General features: G+C 40.8%; 1 protein-coding gene across 5 annotated transcripts in view; it reads left to right on the forward strand.

Moving 5' to 3' along the window:
- The window catches only part of LOC106742586 (potassium channel subfamily T member 2), a 157,569-nt gene that overhangs the window by 126,442 nt on the left and 15,279 nt on the right, over nt 1–15,848 (forward strand). For all 5 annotated transcript variants that reach the window (XR_001374282.1, XM_014615697.1, XM_014615694.1 and 2 more), the window contains exons 9-15: nt 1,907–2,071; nt 4,348–4,568; nt 6,445–6,642; nt 7,013–7,239; nt 8,317–8,862; nt 11,112–11,273; nt 11,703–11,856. Coding sequence is in view for 4 of the 5 variants with exons in the window: in XM_014615697.1 (XP_014471183.1) it covers nt 1,907–2,071; nt 4,348–4,568; nt 6,445–6,642; nt 7,013–7,239; nt 8,317–8,862; nt 11,112–11,273; nt 11,703–11,856 (1,673 nt within the window). In the remaining variant the exon portion in view is untranslated. The remainder of the gene's footprint in view (nt 1–1,906; nt 2,072–4,347; nt 4,569–6,444; nt 6,643–7,012; nt 7,240–8,316; nt 8,863–11,111; nt 11,274–11,702; nt 11,857–15,848) is intronic.

The raw sequence follows: 15,848 nt of genomic DNA on the forward strand, positions 1-15,848 counted from the left end.
AACGCTAAAACGCGATGCGTGGGGATTTTTTCTCTGCTCGCATCTTTATGTGATACATGTGTCAGATTTGCCATTGGAAGAGCTTTCGATTATTATTACAAAATTTTTTCGCTACGCACTGCGCTCCGCTCGCTATGTGTATCTTATTAAATATTTCTGCGCTGCACCAGCTAAACAACGGGAGTCCTGGAAGCGGGACAGTGCGACGTGAAGTTTTCCTCTAAAAATCGAACGACGAGAGTGCACGATGAATATAAAGCAATCACAAGTCAAATATATATATATACGACGCTGAGCCGATAATTAATCGTCGAATTGGTTTAGCGCTCAACAGGAGGGAAAAGGGAAAAGAGAAACGAGTGGAGCGGGGGAAGAGGAGTCCGATTGGCTAAAGAGTATTATTAATTGCGCAAAAGCGCGACACGGACAACTCGCATCTACTCGTTGTCCGTCGGCGTCGACTGATTGCGTAGTGGCGCTCAACAGCGGAAAGCCTCGTCACCTGTTGTAATTTGTCTGTCAAATTGCCTGCCAATCGCACACGAGATATACGTGCCAACTCGCGCGGGTCAACACGATGTGTTGATCCCCCCTCTTCCCCCGCGTCCAATCGTGTTCTCCTCGCCGCGTTTCCGCGTTCGATTAAATTCGGCGTTTTCGAGGGCACGGGATCGCGCGCGCGCGCACGGCCATCGAGACAGCGCGGACGCGTTTTAAAATAATTCGATGTGAAAACTTATACCTTGGCGAGAGGAAGGGAGAGAAAGAGAGGAGGAAGGAAAGAGAAACATTTCGACGACTCCGCTCTATTAGTTTCCGATTGACGAAATTTGACGAGGACGATTAGATACTCGCGAGTGAAAACGCGTAAAATTGTAGTCGACGGCACGCGCGTCATACGTTAAATTGACGCAGCCATGACGCGTATTATCGAGATATCGTATTAGTATAATCGAAAATTTACACACTGAAAAGAAGTGCTACTATTCAAGTAATATTTATATGATCCAAGTAAAATGGTTACTCTGATATTCCTTGGCAAATATTTATATGAAAAATAGAAATATAATTGGCTATATAGAATATATTTCCTTCGTACAAGTTTACATTTATTTGTATGTGTTTAAACATTTGTGACAAATATTTAATTTATAATATTGAGAATATTAGAATTTATTTTTAGAAAATATTTACTGTACTGGAAAATCGAAATTTAAAACTACTAGATCTTCTCAATGGAGAATATAAGTATCATACATAATTCTGTTGAGTACTCTCTTAAATTCTTTTAAAGCCATTTTATACTTACATTCAGTAATTCATTTATAAATTGAGATATTACTGTGTTCAAGCAAATATTTATCACAAGCTATTAAAACACATTTGTTAAAAAATTTATAAAAATATCATTTGATTTAAGACGCTGGAAAACTGGTAATCATGTTTATTTGATTCTCTAATACTTTTTTCTGTGTATAAAGTAATGAAACCTTAGGAAGATCGACGGTCCGCGAGTCAAACGCGCGGGTATTGGCGCGCGAATGATCTTCCTGAGTGATCTCTCGCAAAGTTCGAGACGGCTCGATCACTCCTTGGATCCTCCTCGGTCGCTCACAGACGTGACTGAGCAAACGGTAGAAAATCGAATATTTTACGAACATCTCCTGAGGAAGAATGGCCATTTTATAACTTTCCCTTTACGAGATATTTTTTTTTCGAGGTGCTCTTCCCTCGCGTTTTCACGCGTGTATTTTGCTCGTCGATTAATCCTGCCAACTCAATTGGAGCCTTCTCTCTATTTATCGGGGATTTAGCTTTCCTCTTCCCTCCCAATTGGTTTCATTACGATTTACACAACGGGCAGGTGCATTAGCCGATTGCATAAGCGTTCTCATATCGGTTGCAGTTCGAACAATTAGCTTTCACGTGGATGGAACGGCAGAAGCTGGGCGGCTCGTACTCGTCGCACCGGGCGCAAAGCGAGAAGCACGTGGTGGTTTGCAGCACGACTCTGCAAGCCGACACCATCATGGACTTTCTAAATGAGTTTTACGCCCACCCCCTGCTGCAGGTTAGGCGATGAACGAATTCACCTCCGCTGAATATTTCGCTTGCCTCGCACCCGCGACTTCGCACTCTCGCTGCCTCTCGTAAAAACTCCCCGTCGAGCTTCCGGCTTATTCCGCGGTAGTTAAAGTGGATGGTGCATTTAATTCCGAAATGTCACCGGGCTCGAATTTAATGTTGCGAGATGAAATCGAGGCGAAGGCCGTGAGAGTTGACGAAGTCGACGGGCCGCTTGTAAGATATAACGAACTAGGCACCACATTTGCCGCGCGCTCACTGGCATCCAAACGAAATCATTGAAAGAATACGTGTGTGAACTCGAGAATATGTGTGTACCACCTAAGGAATATCATATGTATCAGTCGTTCTATGTAAAGAGGATGTTCCGTAACCCGCGACCTTAATTTTACCGAGAGATTCTCGAAGCGACTTCGGAGATGATTTCTCCTTAGCGAAAATGTCAAGGGAAATCATTATTCATGGCGACTTTTTAATTCTCATCACGACGTAACTTTGTAACTGAGCATCGAATTAAAATTCCGATAAGGCAAAATTTTTGATCGAGGAAAATAATTTTGTTATTCATTTGGTCGCCCGAAGTTTAATTCGCAAGAAACTCCGCTTTTTCGAGATCGCTTGTATCTCAGAGACTGTCGATATTTCAATATTTTCGCCGAGGAAGAAATTCATTCCAAATTACTGAAAGTACTTGTCGCACAGTGGTCCGAAAGTAAAAATTTTTGGCCAAAATTCTAAAATTTGATATAAATTATTTTTTATATATTGAAAATGTCTTTAAAGGAGAGAAATAGCTACTTGCGGTTCAATATTTATCTTACTTCTTTTTAGATAAATAATACAAAATAACTTTATGAACAGCTTCTACTAAAGGGTGCATCATTTTTTCTTTCACAATATTTTTGAATAGGAAAAGAATTTATATAATTTTGGGAAGGATTTTTTTATCATACAGTCGGATATTTTCATTTTCCGATTTTCCCCAAACCTCGTACGGAATCCAGCAGGACTCGTTATATAGATCTGAAAAAGGTCAGTTATTTTCAAAATGTGCAGAAGAGTGTAAAATGAATCTAAGATTGCTGAGACTCGATGGCGATTATTGCACAACTATAGTTTTTTCAGAAATTTTTTCTCTCAAAAAAGTTTTCCTGAAGTATTGGCAAGAAAACATTTTTCTTGTAAGCTTATGCTTATTTTAACTATAAATCTAGTTATTATCTCCTTTCAGAAATAAGAACGCAATATAATGTGAAATTACTTCGTGGTATATTCTTTTGTGCGTTGAATATATATATTACTATCATTACTATTTAACTCTAGAACACCACGCTTGGGCGTACTACACCCATGCTATTATCGAAATGCCCGCCGTTTTTATATCGTGAAATGTAAAGGATTGGTATTGGAGAGGAAAAAAAACTTCTGTTTTCCTTTTATGACTCTCCATATTGCGTAATTCCATTTACCGTTTAGTAAATACAAGGATAATCTTGACAAGGGTAACCGTGTTACACATGTGCGATATTGGACGCTTTACGTCGTATCGTTGTTTCTCATTTTTTTTTGAAAATTTACATCCCTTATCTTTAAAAATTGACAGTTCCTTTTACATAATAGGGCTTTGAAAAGCTAATTTTTTTTTAATAATATTTTTTATGATTTAAGAAATTTATATTCAGGCTTTACTTAAAAGTAATTTTTTTTTAAACTTCAATCGTAATTACAATGACACAGACACATTTTTGGCATTCTGTCGTTTAAATTAAAAAAATTAAAAATAAAAATATCCACTTTTCGAAGAGTTATTAGTAGTCGAAAATAGGTGGAAGCAATACATCCCAGCGTGGTGAAATCGAGTCTCAGGAAAATGTGATGTGTTCTAGAGTTAAAGTAATATAATGTGTAATCTAATAGCACAATTTTGTGACAATGTGACGTATATGGCTAAAAGTTATCTTGGAGTAAGCAATATTTTTATCATCACATTTACCGATGAGTGATAAAAGAATAATAAATGACGATTTACGATACAACAGTTTACGATTATTTGACAATAGAACATTATAAAACTGCGTTTGTATCAACTTGAGATGAAACTTGAAAAAATGACTCGGCTAAGAAGTATCAATTTTAGATCATTGTGCGTCAGGATAAAAAAGATCGCGAGTTCTGGGACACCCTGAGCACGCGCTTACGTTCACATTTACCTCATCATCTCTCGACCCTGATAATCAAGCACCGCCCGATTGTTACGAGCAGGATTATTACGTTGTGCTGTTGTCGCCAATGGAGCTCGACACGACGATGCGGATGATCCTGCAAGTGCCGATCTGGGCACAGAGGGTGATCTACATACAGGGCTCGTGCCTGAAGGACGGCGATCTCGCGAGGGCCCGGATGAACGAGGCGGAGGCCTGCTTCGTGTTGGCGGCGAGGAACTATGCCGACAAGACCGCCGCCGACGAGCACACGATACTCAGGTCGGTCTCTCTCTCTCTCCCGTTCTCGCTTCTACGATGAATTTCCGATTTACGTTGCGGACAACGCGCAGACGCTGTGTTTCTCGATATTTTCTACGTCGACGTTTATTACATACACTTCGCGCGCATCCCAGACTTCTTTCATTTAAGTTCTACTTCTTCGGAGTTCGTATTGAAGCCAAGTTGCCCCGTTGATCTTAATCGCTAAACTTCTCCGCAGTTGAATTCTAAAGCGCAGGCTTATACGCACGCGAACTCGCACAAAACTTCGCGGCGAAGTAAGTATCGCGATATTCGTGATATCCGAGGCATTGGACGCGTCGATATTTCGTTCGACGGCCTGGATACAAAATTATAATCGAGGCGTGCCCTAATCTGTAGTGGCCTTAGGTAGGCATGCAAAATAGGCTTGTCTTCGTTAAGCCTGGATAGGATTAAGAAAAATAAAATCTGAATGAAATTCCGTAAATAAGCCCTGAATAGGTATTGACGTGGGTGTCCCTAACAAGACATGTGCTCATAGGGCCTAATCAGGGCTAATTCTTAAAATATTAGGTACCAGAAAAGTTCGTGCGATTTCCTTCTTAGCAATAAATTGAAGTCGGATTTCAGTCAGCAATTCGCACATGTAATGCATGAAATTGGTATCAACAGAAAGTTACATTTATGTCGTTGGTATACATGATGTGCAACTTTCAATTGTTCCAACATTCCGTTGTTTATTGAGGTTAAAGATAGATAGCGAAAAGTTAAAAACTCTTGCTTTCTTGCTTTATGAATTTAAACTTGAAAATACAGCAGCAAAACGCATTTGTAGCGTGTGTGGGATGAAAGCACTCTCAGCGAAAGGACAGCGCAAAAATGGTTTAAGCGACGTTAAGGGAGGTAATGAATCGCTAGAAGATGAGCCGCGTTCGGGATCCATCTGTTCGCGTCCATCTGTTAGTCAAGATGATGAACTGCGTGGATTTGTGCGTTCAAACCTACAAAATAGGTGTGCAGACGTGGAAAAGGATCATCGAAATCAATAGTGACTCCTTCGTCAAATAAAACTACTTTTTAAAAAAGTTCAGAACGTTTCAATTTTGATCTAAGAATCCGCACGAACTTTTTCCGGTACCTAATACTTTAAAGTAAAGTCCTAAAGAGAGACTTAAGCGAAATCTACTATAACAAGATTGAAATAACACCAAATCAACTAACTTTAATTGTCAACTAATTTTGGCTCTAAAAAGTAGTAAAAAGTAGGTTCTAAAATCAACTAATTTTGGTTCTCAAAAGTAGTATTTAAGTAAAAAATTTAACACACACAGGCTACAAGTCCGCATTTGAATTTTCTTATAAATAGATAACATAATAAGATATGGTCTAGTCAAATGTATCAAAATAAGGCTTAATTAAGCATGCTAGTTAGATTTACAAATCTGGTCTTAATTTATATGAGCGTAACTTTTCTATCTAGGGCCTAAATGGGCTTACTTTTACATAGCTTAAATACAAGTGGGGAGAAATTGTGTAGGACCTTTCAACTCCTCGTTTTAAATTTCTGCCCGAGGGTTTAATCGCGAAATTCTGAACTAACGCCTGCACTGAAAGAAAATTACAGTTATTTTCGGTGCCAAAAATATCTTGTTATTTTAACCATAAAAAATAGTAGTTGCAACATGTACGTAAAATTATTATCATTGACGCTATAGTAACATTTACTGGAAAAATAGTTTTCTAGATTATGCTTGTGGTTAAGATAATAAAAGGATATTGTTGGCATTGGAGACAATTATAATTTTCTCTCAGTGTGAGGAAAAGAAAAAAAACGTGCGACGCAAAAGGGGAGGGGAGTGTCTGAATTTCTCACGGGGCGTCTTGTTGCTCGCAGGTCCTGGGCGGTGAAGGATTTCGCGCCCAATGTTCCTCAGTACGTTCAAATCTTCCGTCCGGAGAACAAGCTCCACGTGAAGTTCGCGGAGCACGTGGTGTGCGAGGACGAGTTCAAGTACGCCCTTTTGGCGAACAACTGCACGTGTCCAGGCGCATCCACGTTGGTCACTCTGCTGCTGCATACATCCAGAGGACAGTAAGTTCCGAGCGAGATGTGTCGCGAGTATTTTGCAGGAGGGAATTAATTACGAGAGCCCACGTGCGTTCGCGTACAGTCGCGTGGGCTTCGAGCGCGGCATTCGTGTGTTTTTCGGTCGTTTAACATTAATGTAAATTTTAATGCAGAGCAAATTAATGCAAGCATGTAATTTTGCAATATTTAATGCAAATAATTGGATATCGATATTTCGAGTATTCGCCCGACGGGCAAATAATTCAGCCACACGTTTGACTATCGAGTATTCCTCACGGGGACAGCCGTGCAAATTTCAAAGTTCACGCGGAATTACGATTTGATAAGACGCGCGCGAAGTCGAGATACTGTAAGAGCGGCGTCTTTTTCACAGAGAAGGTCAGCAGTCGCAAGAAGAGTGGCACCGGCTATACGGTAAATGTTCCGGCAACGAGATATATCACATAATTCTCGGCGACTCTCGCTTTTTCGGGGAATACGAGGGAAAATCCTTCACCTACGCGTCCTTCCACAGTCACCGGAAATACGGGGTCGCGCTCGTCGCAGTCAGGCCGGCGGAGCTTCCGGAATTTTACGAGGACACTATCCTGCTGAATCCTGGTAATCGCGCGCGCGCACGCTTCTACGCTCTCTTGACATTTTCCCGCGCGGCTTTTCGTTAGCTCGCAGTAAAGTGAAAGGGAGCAAAGAGGTTATCTCATCCTTTTCACCATCAGAGTTGGTATCTTGTGTACGCCGCGTGTCGAGTCGACAAATCCTCCAGGATCGCGTTCAATATCATGTGTGATATATTATGTGTATAAAGAGAGAGAATTAGTATTTAATATATTAATATAATTTTATGTGTGCAAACATGCACCATATCAAGCTACTAAATCTATAGCGTGCACAGAAGAAAAAAATTAAATAAAATCTATTACGGGAAAAACAAGTTTGATGAATTTATCAGACAGTGAACGAACCAAACGCGTTTTGTCTGGAGGAAACAGAATTTCCGGTTCTTATAGCCCAAATTCGGTTCTTATGATCAAAAATTCTATTTCCTTCAATCAAGACGCATTTGGTTCGTGTTCACTACCTTGTAAATTCAATCAAACTTTCTTTTCCGCACGAGCATATCAAGTACATTGCATGCAAACAATCTAGATCCGTTCAATGATGCTTTTTGTTAAATGCACGCGTATTTGATTCACTTTTCAAGTCGATTTTCTTGAAAATATAGCTTTGTGTGAAAAACATTTATTCTACATTTCCGATTAATTTTTTTAAGAGGAATCCCCTCTCCATTTGTACTATGATTACCGGTTCACCATGTATAATAAAGTAACTTTCAATAGTGGACATGCATATTCCCGAAAAAAGAAGTACCGAAATTCAGAAAGTGGGTCAACATTCCCGAAAAGTCAATCTCGAAAACTGAATATCGGGACAATCTCTCGAAATACTGGAAAACAAAATGAAGTTGTCTCAGAAAGTTGTAACATTTCCAAATATTTCGATAGATCGTCCCGGTATTCAGTTATTGAGATTGTAACTTTTTGGGATGCCCTTACACTTCTCTGATTCCGGGATTTTGATTTCTCGAGATTATACCTGTCCACCGTTATCGACCGAAATCGCAGCAGCACGAACGTGTTTCGTAAAGTTCCGCGGGCGTGAAATTTCCCCCGTGCGCAGGGCCACGGCACATAATGAAGAAGACCGACACCTGCTACTACATGAGCATCACCAAAGAAGAGAACTCCGCGTTCGTGGTGGCGAACAATCAGAGCGCCGTGATCGGAGAAGGGATGCAGGTGATCGTCGAGACGAAGACGGACCCGACGTGCGCGAGCGGCGGCGGCCCGGCGGCGTGCGCTACGACGACCAGCACCGCCACGGCGACCATGAACTCCACGGGGGCGACGTCGGCTGTGACCACGACGACGACAACCACTACCACCACGATATCGACCAGCTGCACCGTCGGCGGCGGCGACGGGAACGGTACAGCAATCAGCAACGGTGCCGACGCGCACCAGCGATTTTCCAACAGTTGTAACGTTGCGCTGATCGAAACACTACGCAGGCAGGAGACCTGCACGGGGCCCCGTGGGCAGGACCGCTCGCAAAACGGTCCGCAAGGTCACAGGGCCCCGTTGCCGCCGCAGGTTATTTTGCAGGTCCTTCCTAGCACGCCCACACCAATCCAACACCACAACTTACTCGCATCCGATGTCCACCGTGAGTGTCGCATGCGCAACGCTGCTTCTACTACTTCTTCTATTACATTTCTCATAGTTTTCTTTTCTTTCTGTTTCTCTTCTTCTTCTTCGATCTTGGCTAATTACCAAAGGTACAAAGAGATGACGATTCGAGACGAGCGTATCTGATCGCGATCGTAGTTCAAAGCGCTTTGAAATCTTTATTTAATTGGATTTACATTTTCTCGCATACTTGATGGTTGTATTAGTAGGTCTATCGTAGTACAATGAAACATCCGCTTAGGCAGTCTTCTTTGACGCTCCGATAGAAGCTCGAATCTCATCGCAGTCAGTCATTCGTACACTCACACGAAACACGCTCGCTTTCGCGCTGTGGATGTAGAGCCGAGGCGGAATAATTGATGGGACATTGAGCATCGCTTTCGGGAAAAGGAGAAACGGCCGTGTTTTCTGAACCCGTGATTCCCGAATTCGCGTGTAGTTTGTCAGTTTCCTCTCTCTCTCTCTCTCTCTCTTTCGGTTGGCGACTTTCTGCGTCGTCATTGTCGTCATTGTCGTCGTCGTATAAGGCTCGCCCTACAACATAACGTTCTATCGTGAAGTGAAATTACGTAGAAGACCGAGGGACTATAACGCGCGTTGAATCGCATGCACGATTAAATCCATACACGCAGTGTGTTGACTAACGATAAAACGTCCGAAACGCCCGGCCGTTCCTTCCTTTTCACTCGCGTGTCTTTTCCGACGCGGCGATATCTCTCTCTCTTTCTCTGTCTCTCTGTGTGCGGTTTACGCTTGCACGTTCGCTTTACGTGTAATCCACGCGCCACTGTTTGTCCGCTATTCAGCGTTCGCCATCAACAACTCTCGATAAGCGCGACTTCTGAATAGGAAACCGCTGTAGTCTATGCCGTAAAATATTGTCCCTTGCTCACTCGCTTCATTGCGGATCCATGTCTGGCATTTGAACTAACCCACCGTGTGTGTGTGTGTGTGTGTGTGTGTGTGTGTGTGCACGGTAGATCTCGTAAACGCGAACTGATCTGGATTGAACGATAACCTGCGAAATGGCCACGTCTAAGGATACAAACGAGTAGAAACGAAGGAGAAAGAGAGAAAGGATATGTATACCGCAGAATGTTCCCGAAGTCATATGTTAGTCCTGGTTTACAATAGATGTTTTAAGCTATAAGCTGCAAGAAATTGACCAACCACAGTAGAATGCGAGGAGAATTGACTATAATTGGTCAATTTTTTAAGGCTCGAGAGGGTATTCTGGCTTGAAACATCGTTTTGTAGGCGACCTTTATGAATATTTTCTGGAAAAACTATATCATACAATTTTGAAAATTTGTATGAATATTTATCTACGTTTTAAGTATATACAAATAATTTTTACACATTATTGTATTCAGTATTAAAAAAGACATAAATAATTTTATATAATGCTGAACCAAAATGTTATTTGCATGGTTGACACGATTCTAAATGTAGATTTCTGAAACCAAAACAACAAAAAATTAAACTATAAACTTATGATTATTGTTCCTACCATGATGGGAAGTTGAAACTGATTTTTAACAAAAAGGCACGACTTAAAAGAGAAAAATCGACTTTCGGCCAGTTCTTTTTCAGTTTTGAAAACCCTTAAAAGTCGAAATATTGAAGATATTGATTTCATCGTGATCGGCACGATAATCACAAGTTTATAGTTTAATAATTTTTTGCCGTTTTGGTTTTAGAAGTCTATAACGTCCGGAATCGTATCAACCAATATTTTGCATTTAGCGCTAACAAAATTATTTATAACTTCATTAATATTGAATATAATAGTGTGTAGACATTACTATATATAGTTAAAACATAGATACATATTTATGCAAAACTTCAGAATTGTAACCCTTATAGTTTCTTCAAAAGAAATTCCTAACAATCACCTATTAAACGAAAGGTTCCAAATAAGAAAGGTTAAAACACTACTGTAGACCAGGACTTGCATATCACATTTTCTTTGTTTCCTCTACGCGTGGGACATTTTTCTGCCGAAGGGTTTGCTTTCTCGTCGCGGACGACATGTGACGAATTTCGTTTCAACGACGGTGTCGTTCTCTTTCGTATACGCGGGCGCTTTCTTGATTCTCTTCTTCGCTTATAGAGTGCGGTGGCATTCTCTCTCCACTCGACGATTGGCAGTTTTGTAGAGCGGCCGAGTATCACGCGGGTTGTATTATCGGAGTCACTCATCGCGCTCGGCTTTACATGTTGCAGCGACTTATCTCGATCCCGGAGGGTTCGGGGACTCGAGGCAGTGTCTGAAAGAGGGAGGATCGACGCCGCAAACGCCAATCACCGGAAATCACCTCGATGTGCCACGGTCTCTCGACCCGAATCCCAATCTGCTTAGCCCGGAAATTCTGACTCAAAGGAGAGGTCAGTCGTTATACCGATAGCCCCATCGCCAGATACATTTCCGATACGAGTACCGACAATGATTCCCTCCGTACTTTCGTACTCGTTCCTCTTCTTCGTTATCGTGAATGAAAAGAGAAAAATGAAGAGCGTTCTACTGTTCGCAGATCATCATTAAACGAGCGGGAGAAATTTTATTTTAGTTTTCCGCGAAATAAGACTAAGCTTAAGCACGAGCTCACCGACGGCAGATTTAACTTAACGACGAGGCTAGAATCTGTTTAAAGGTCACCGCGCGCGCGTAGAGTTTAAAGGACACCATCTACGTGACATAATTTCGTTGAGAATGGCGTCCTCGCGCAATTGACACACTTTCGCTGCGTGTGTAAAGTAGTTTTCAAACACTTCTTCTTCTTCATCTAACAGCTACTTTCGATTGTGACGTTTCAGGGAGCAGAAGACCGAGTATTTTACCGGTACCGGACATGTTAACTAGCTCGACCTTGCACCTGCCCGGTCAAGAGTCTTTGGACCACGAGGGCGACGAGTCGGAAGATGAGATGGACGACGACGTTCCCTGGCGATCGCCCAGCGAGAAGATCGCGTAAGTATGTTTTGTCGTTTTTTCTTCTATTTTTTTTTCCTCGCCACCCATTGACGTGACACATCACGTCCAAGGATCCCGTGGGGATATCACGACGTCGATCCTCGACGATTATAGCAGTACAGAGAAAAAAGGTCGTTGAGGTTTATTAGAGAGACCGTCAGTCGAGTAGAGAAAATTATTCATTAGCGGGAATCTGTCTCCTCCTTTCTCTTCTTCTGATCTGTTTAATATCTGTTATGAATATATATATAGACTTTATATATAGCACTATATCATAAGATCCTCTGAGGAGGAAACGACCTCGCACTCTATCTCGTGCACCTGCATGACACGGTCTTGTGCATCGAATTGTTAATGTGCATTACGTATACATATTTTATATCTCTTATATATGCATACTGTATGTATTTTATCTATATATTTTATATTTGCGCAATGAGACGAAAAAAGTGTCCGAAGAAGACTAGTGAAAGGGAATCTTGATGTTGATATACGTCGACCTCGCTCGTTTTCTTCTTCATTTACACGCGTCATGTTGTACGATCAATTCATGATATTCACGTTGTGGTCAACAAAAAAATGGAAAATCGAGAATTTGGCAATCTCGTACTTTCCGATGGATCGTTACGCATCAAATCTGATAGTCAAAGTGTTCAAAGTGACTTTTTGAGCGAGCCATTTTTCACGATCCTTTTACTCGATTACTCCGATTTTTTGCGTGGTATCTCTTTTCACGCACTTTCATCGCGCAATTAATGACGAGTGTGCGTGAAACGTGACACTCCGTTAATATACGGAGTAGCTCGCTACGCTTTCTTCCGAACTCTCGGGAAGAGGGAAAATGCTCGTTAAAATAGCGCTCAAAATAACGGCATGATACAAATTTTCTCTACTTTCGAAACTGCATCTGTCAGTGCTGAATTCTGTCTTACCTTACTATAAAATCTCGCTGAGAGAGCCTGCCACGTTGGGCGCGGAGTTACCCGTGTCCTCCTGAGGAGAAAGACGATACGGTCGTACCGGGTTGGCGCGCTTTTAATTTAATGACCTCGTTAATACTAAAACGCGGACGCGTCAAGAGGCCACCATGATCGTATCGTCCATCTTCTAACCGCCAGAAGAGAGGAAGAGAGAGAGAAAGAGAGAGGACGATTACGCGGGTACCTTCGCTCCGTGACGATACGCGAGTATGCACCGTGCACGCTCCGGCTCGATGCACTTTTATCTCTTATCTTAGATGCTCTCAATGCCGTCATTGTCTCATCGGTAGGACAGCGTATTAGTCGTATTCAAGAACCTTTCGGCGTCAGCCGTGCGCCAGAGCGAAATATGCGAGCGGTCCCACATGCAATTACCGCGACGACGCTAATGAGTCTGTTCGCCAATTCCGCTCGCGGAATTGTCGCGCGCAGAAGTCTCGGGAATATTAGAATGAAAGCCGGTGAACGTACTACGGCCCATCCTTTCGACGTGTTTCACTCGATTAGATCCAACTGATGCTAGTGTTGTGCTCGTATATAGTATAGCAACATACGCACTACGTGCTCATTCACTGATGTCTTTACTCCCGAGATTTCTTCGGCTGAAATCCGACTCGAGGCGAGTGAAAGTTCACTCGAAGCGGAGATGCTGTCACTCGAAATCACAAAAGTGAATACTTTACATGAAACTTCAAGTGAGATTCTTAATTCGTAAACGCTTAATTCATACTAGTGAATGTTTTGATTCGAACTTAGAGTGGATTCTTTATCCACTCGAGTGAATATTTCAAGTAATTAGTGAATTTGTTTCTGTAAGACGGTGAAATTACACAATAAAAAATTTTGTGTTAAAAACGGTCTACTGAAATCATGTGTTATTTTAACATGGGAAAAGTATGCAAATATATAATATATTAACATAGTCACCTGTGTGTTGAAAAGTATGCAAATATATAATATATTAACATATTCACCTCGTCAACATATGTTAACATATATTCACAGGGTGAATATGTATTTTTTAACACATATTTTCCTTATGTTAAACACAAAATTTCAGTGGACCGTTTTACCACGAAATTTTCTACTGTATAGAAAATTGAGTAAAGACCGAGAATCCTTGCTGATAGCATTGTTTCCGATCGTTAATGTTCGTGTTTCTCTTTCTCTTTTCCTTTTATATTTTCATGTTTTTCATAATTATAACTTTCATTGTTAGGACAGTAATACTAGCTACATTGTTGATGTCTTATTGGTTCATTTTTTGATCTTTATTTATTATTTTTGTATCTCACTTTATCTCTTTTCTGCGTTCTTAAATCAATAAAGTTATTATTATTATTATCATTAAGTACGTCAAATACTTCTTTTTCGAATAAAAATATTCACTCCGCAATTCGGAAAGTAAGAATTCATCCTACATGAGCGAAAACTTCTCGACTTCTCGACTCGCTCGACTTCGAATGATTCGGCTGTCACTGTGCTTTTCGAGTAGATTTTAATTGAAGAAATTTAGAGAGTACATAGATGAAAAAATTTAGCAACATAGCGTCGAAGTAGGAGCCCACTTAGCTCGGAGATAGATACCGGTCTATAGAGATTCTTTGTTTCCTGTTACGTATCTTCATATTACTTCGCACTATCTTCTCTCCGTCTAACCCATGAGAACCACGTTGCGCGGTGTTACGTGTACGAGCAAACGTATCTGAGTTCCGCGAAAGCAAACATCTCATGCCGACGCACCGGATCTTTCTTATCCGTGTCTGATCCGTTTAAGTATAATCGTGCAAGTCGATGGTTTGATGTGTCCTGTCTCAATGTCTCTCGATGCCTGTTTCACTAACGGCACCGGACGGTGCCGTTGAATCGCTGCTCGATGCTGTCCTGCCTGACACCCTATATGTCCTCCATGGATGTTTTCGATGTCTTCCTTCCTGCATCGTCCTTGTACACTGCCGTCTTGCCGCACGACTTCCGTCCAGCAGCTTCAAGGGGTGAGTCCTTTCTCATTTCTTACGCTTTTATCACGTCTCGATGAATTTGATTCGCTTGTTCATTTTTCGCAGAATATATACACCGAGAGGAGGAAAAATGATAAAAAATTTTTTTGTTAAGTACTAATAACATATTTACTCAAATACAAGTTCTCTTATTTAAATGGAATAAACATTTGCTCTCATACAATGCTACAAATTTAAAAAAATATATTTTTTCTTATTTGTATATTACATGTATATTATGTATAATATTATATTTATATTATTTGGAGTACAAATTAGTTCGATCCGTTTTCAAAAGATGCAAAGACATGACAAAGTTATTCTTCTGCATGATAACGCTCGGTCTCATGTCGCAAAAGTCGTAAAAAATTATTTGGAAACGCTCAAGTGGGATATTTTACCGCATCTGCCGTATTCGCCGAACATTGTTCCTTCTGATTACTGGTTGTTCCAACGGATGCAGCACGATTTGGCAGGTCACCGGTTCACTTCTTTCGCAGAGATCGAAAAATGGCTCCTAACTTGGATCGCCTCAAAAGACGAGACATTTTTTCGAGATGGAATTCGAAAATTGCCTGAGAGATGGGAAAAAGTAGTAGCCAACGATGGACAATATTTTGATTAATCTGTTCATTCATTTTGTTCTGAAATAAATGCATTTTTGACCACAAAAAACGGAACTAATTTGTACTCCCAATAGTATAAGTAAATATGTTATTATAGTACCTACAAAATATAAATGTTTTTTATTTTTTTAATATTTTTTCTCTCAGTGTATATACATATATAATATATACATATATATACATACATACATATATACATATATATATATATATATATATATAGTTTGTACACACATCTCTCTTGATCTTAGCTTTACACTTGATCACAACGATATATAATTCACGTACGTAGAGAGCGGTACACTTAGCTGAACTTGAAAAATTCGCTTAGTAGAGAAGGTGTTGTGACGTATACGATAACGTCGAAAATAGCGGCGCTCTTT

Source organism: Dinoponera quadriceps, unplaced genomic scaffold (assembly GCF_001313825.1).
Source record: "Dinoponera quadriceps isolate SergipeBrazil2010 unplaced genomic scaffold, ASM131382v1 scaffold113, whole genome shotgun sequence".
NCBI lineage: Eukaryota > Metazoa > Arthropoda > Insecta > Hymenoptera > Formicidae > Dinoponera > Dinoponera quadriceps.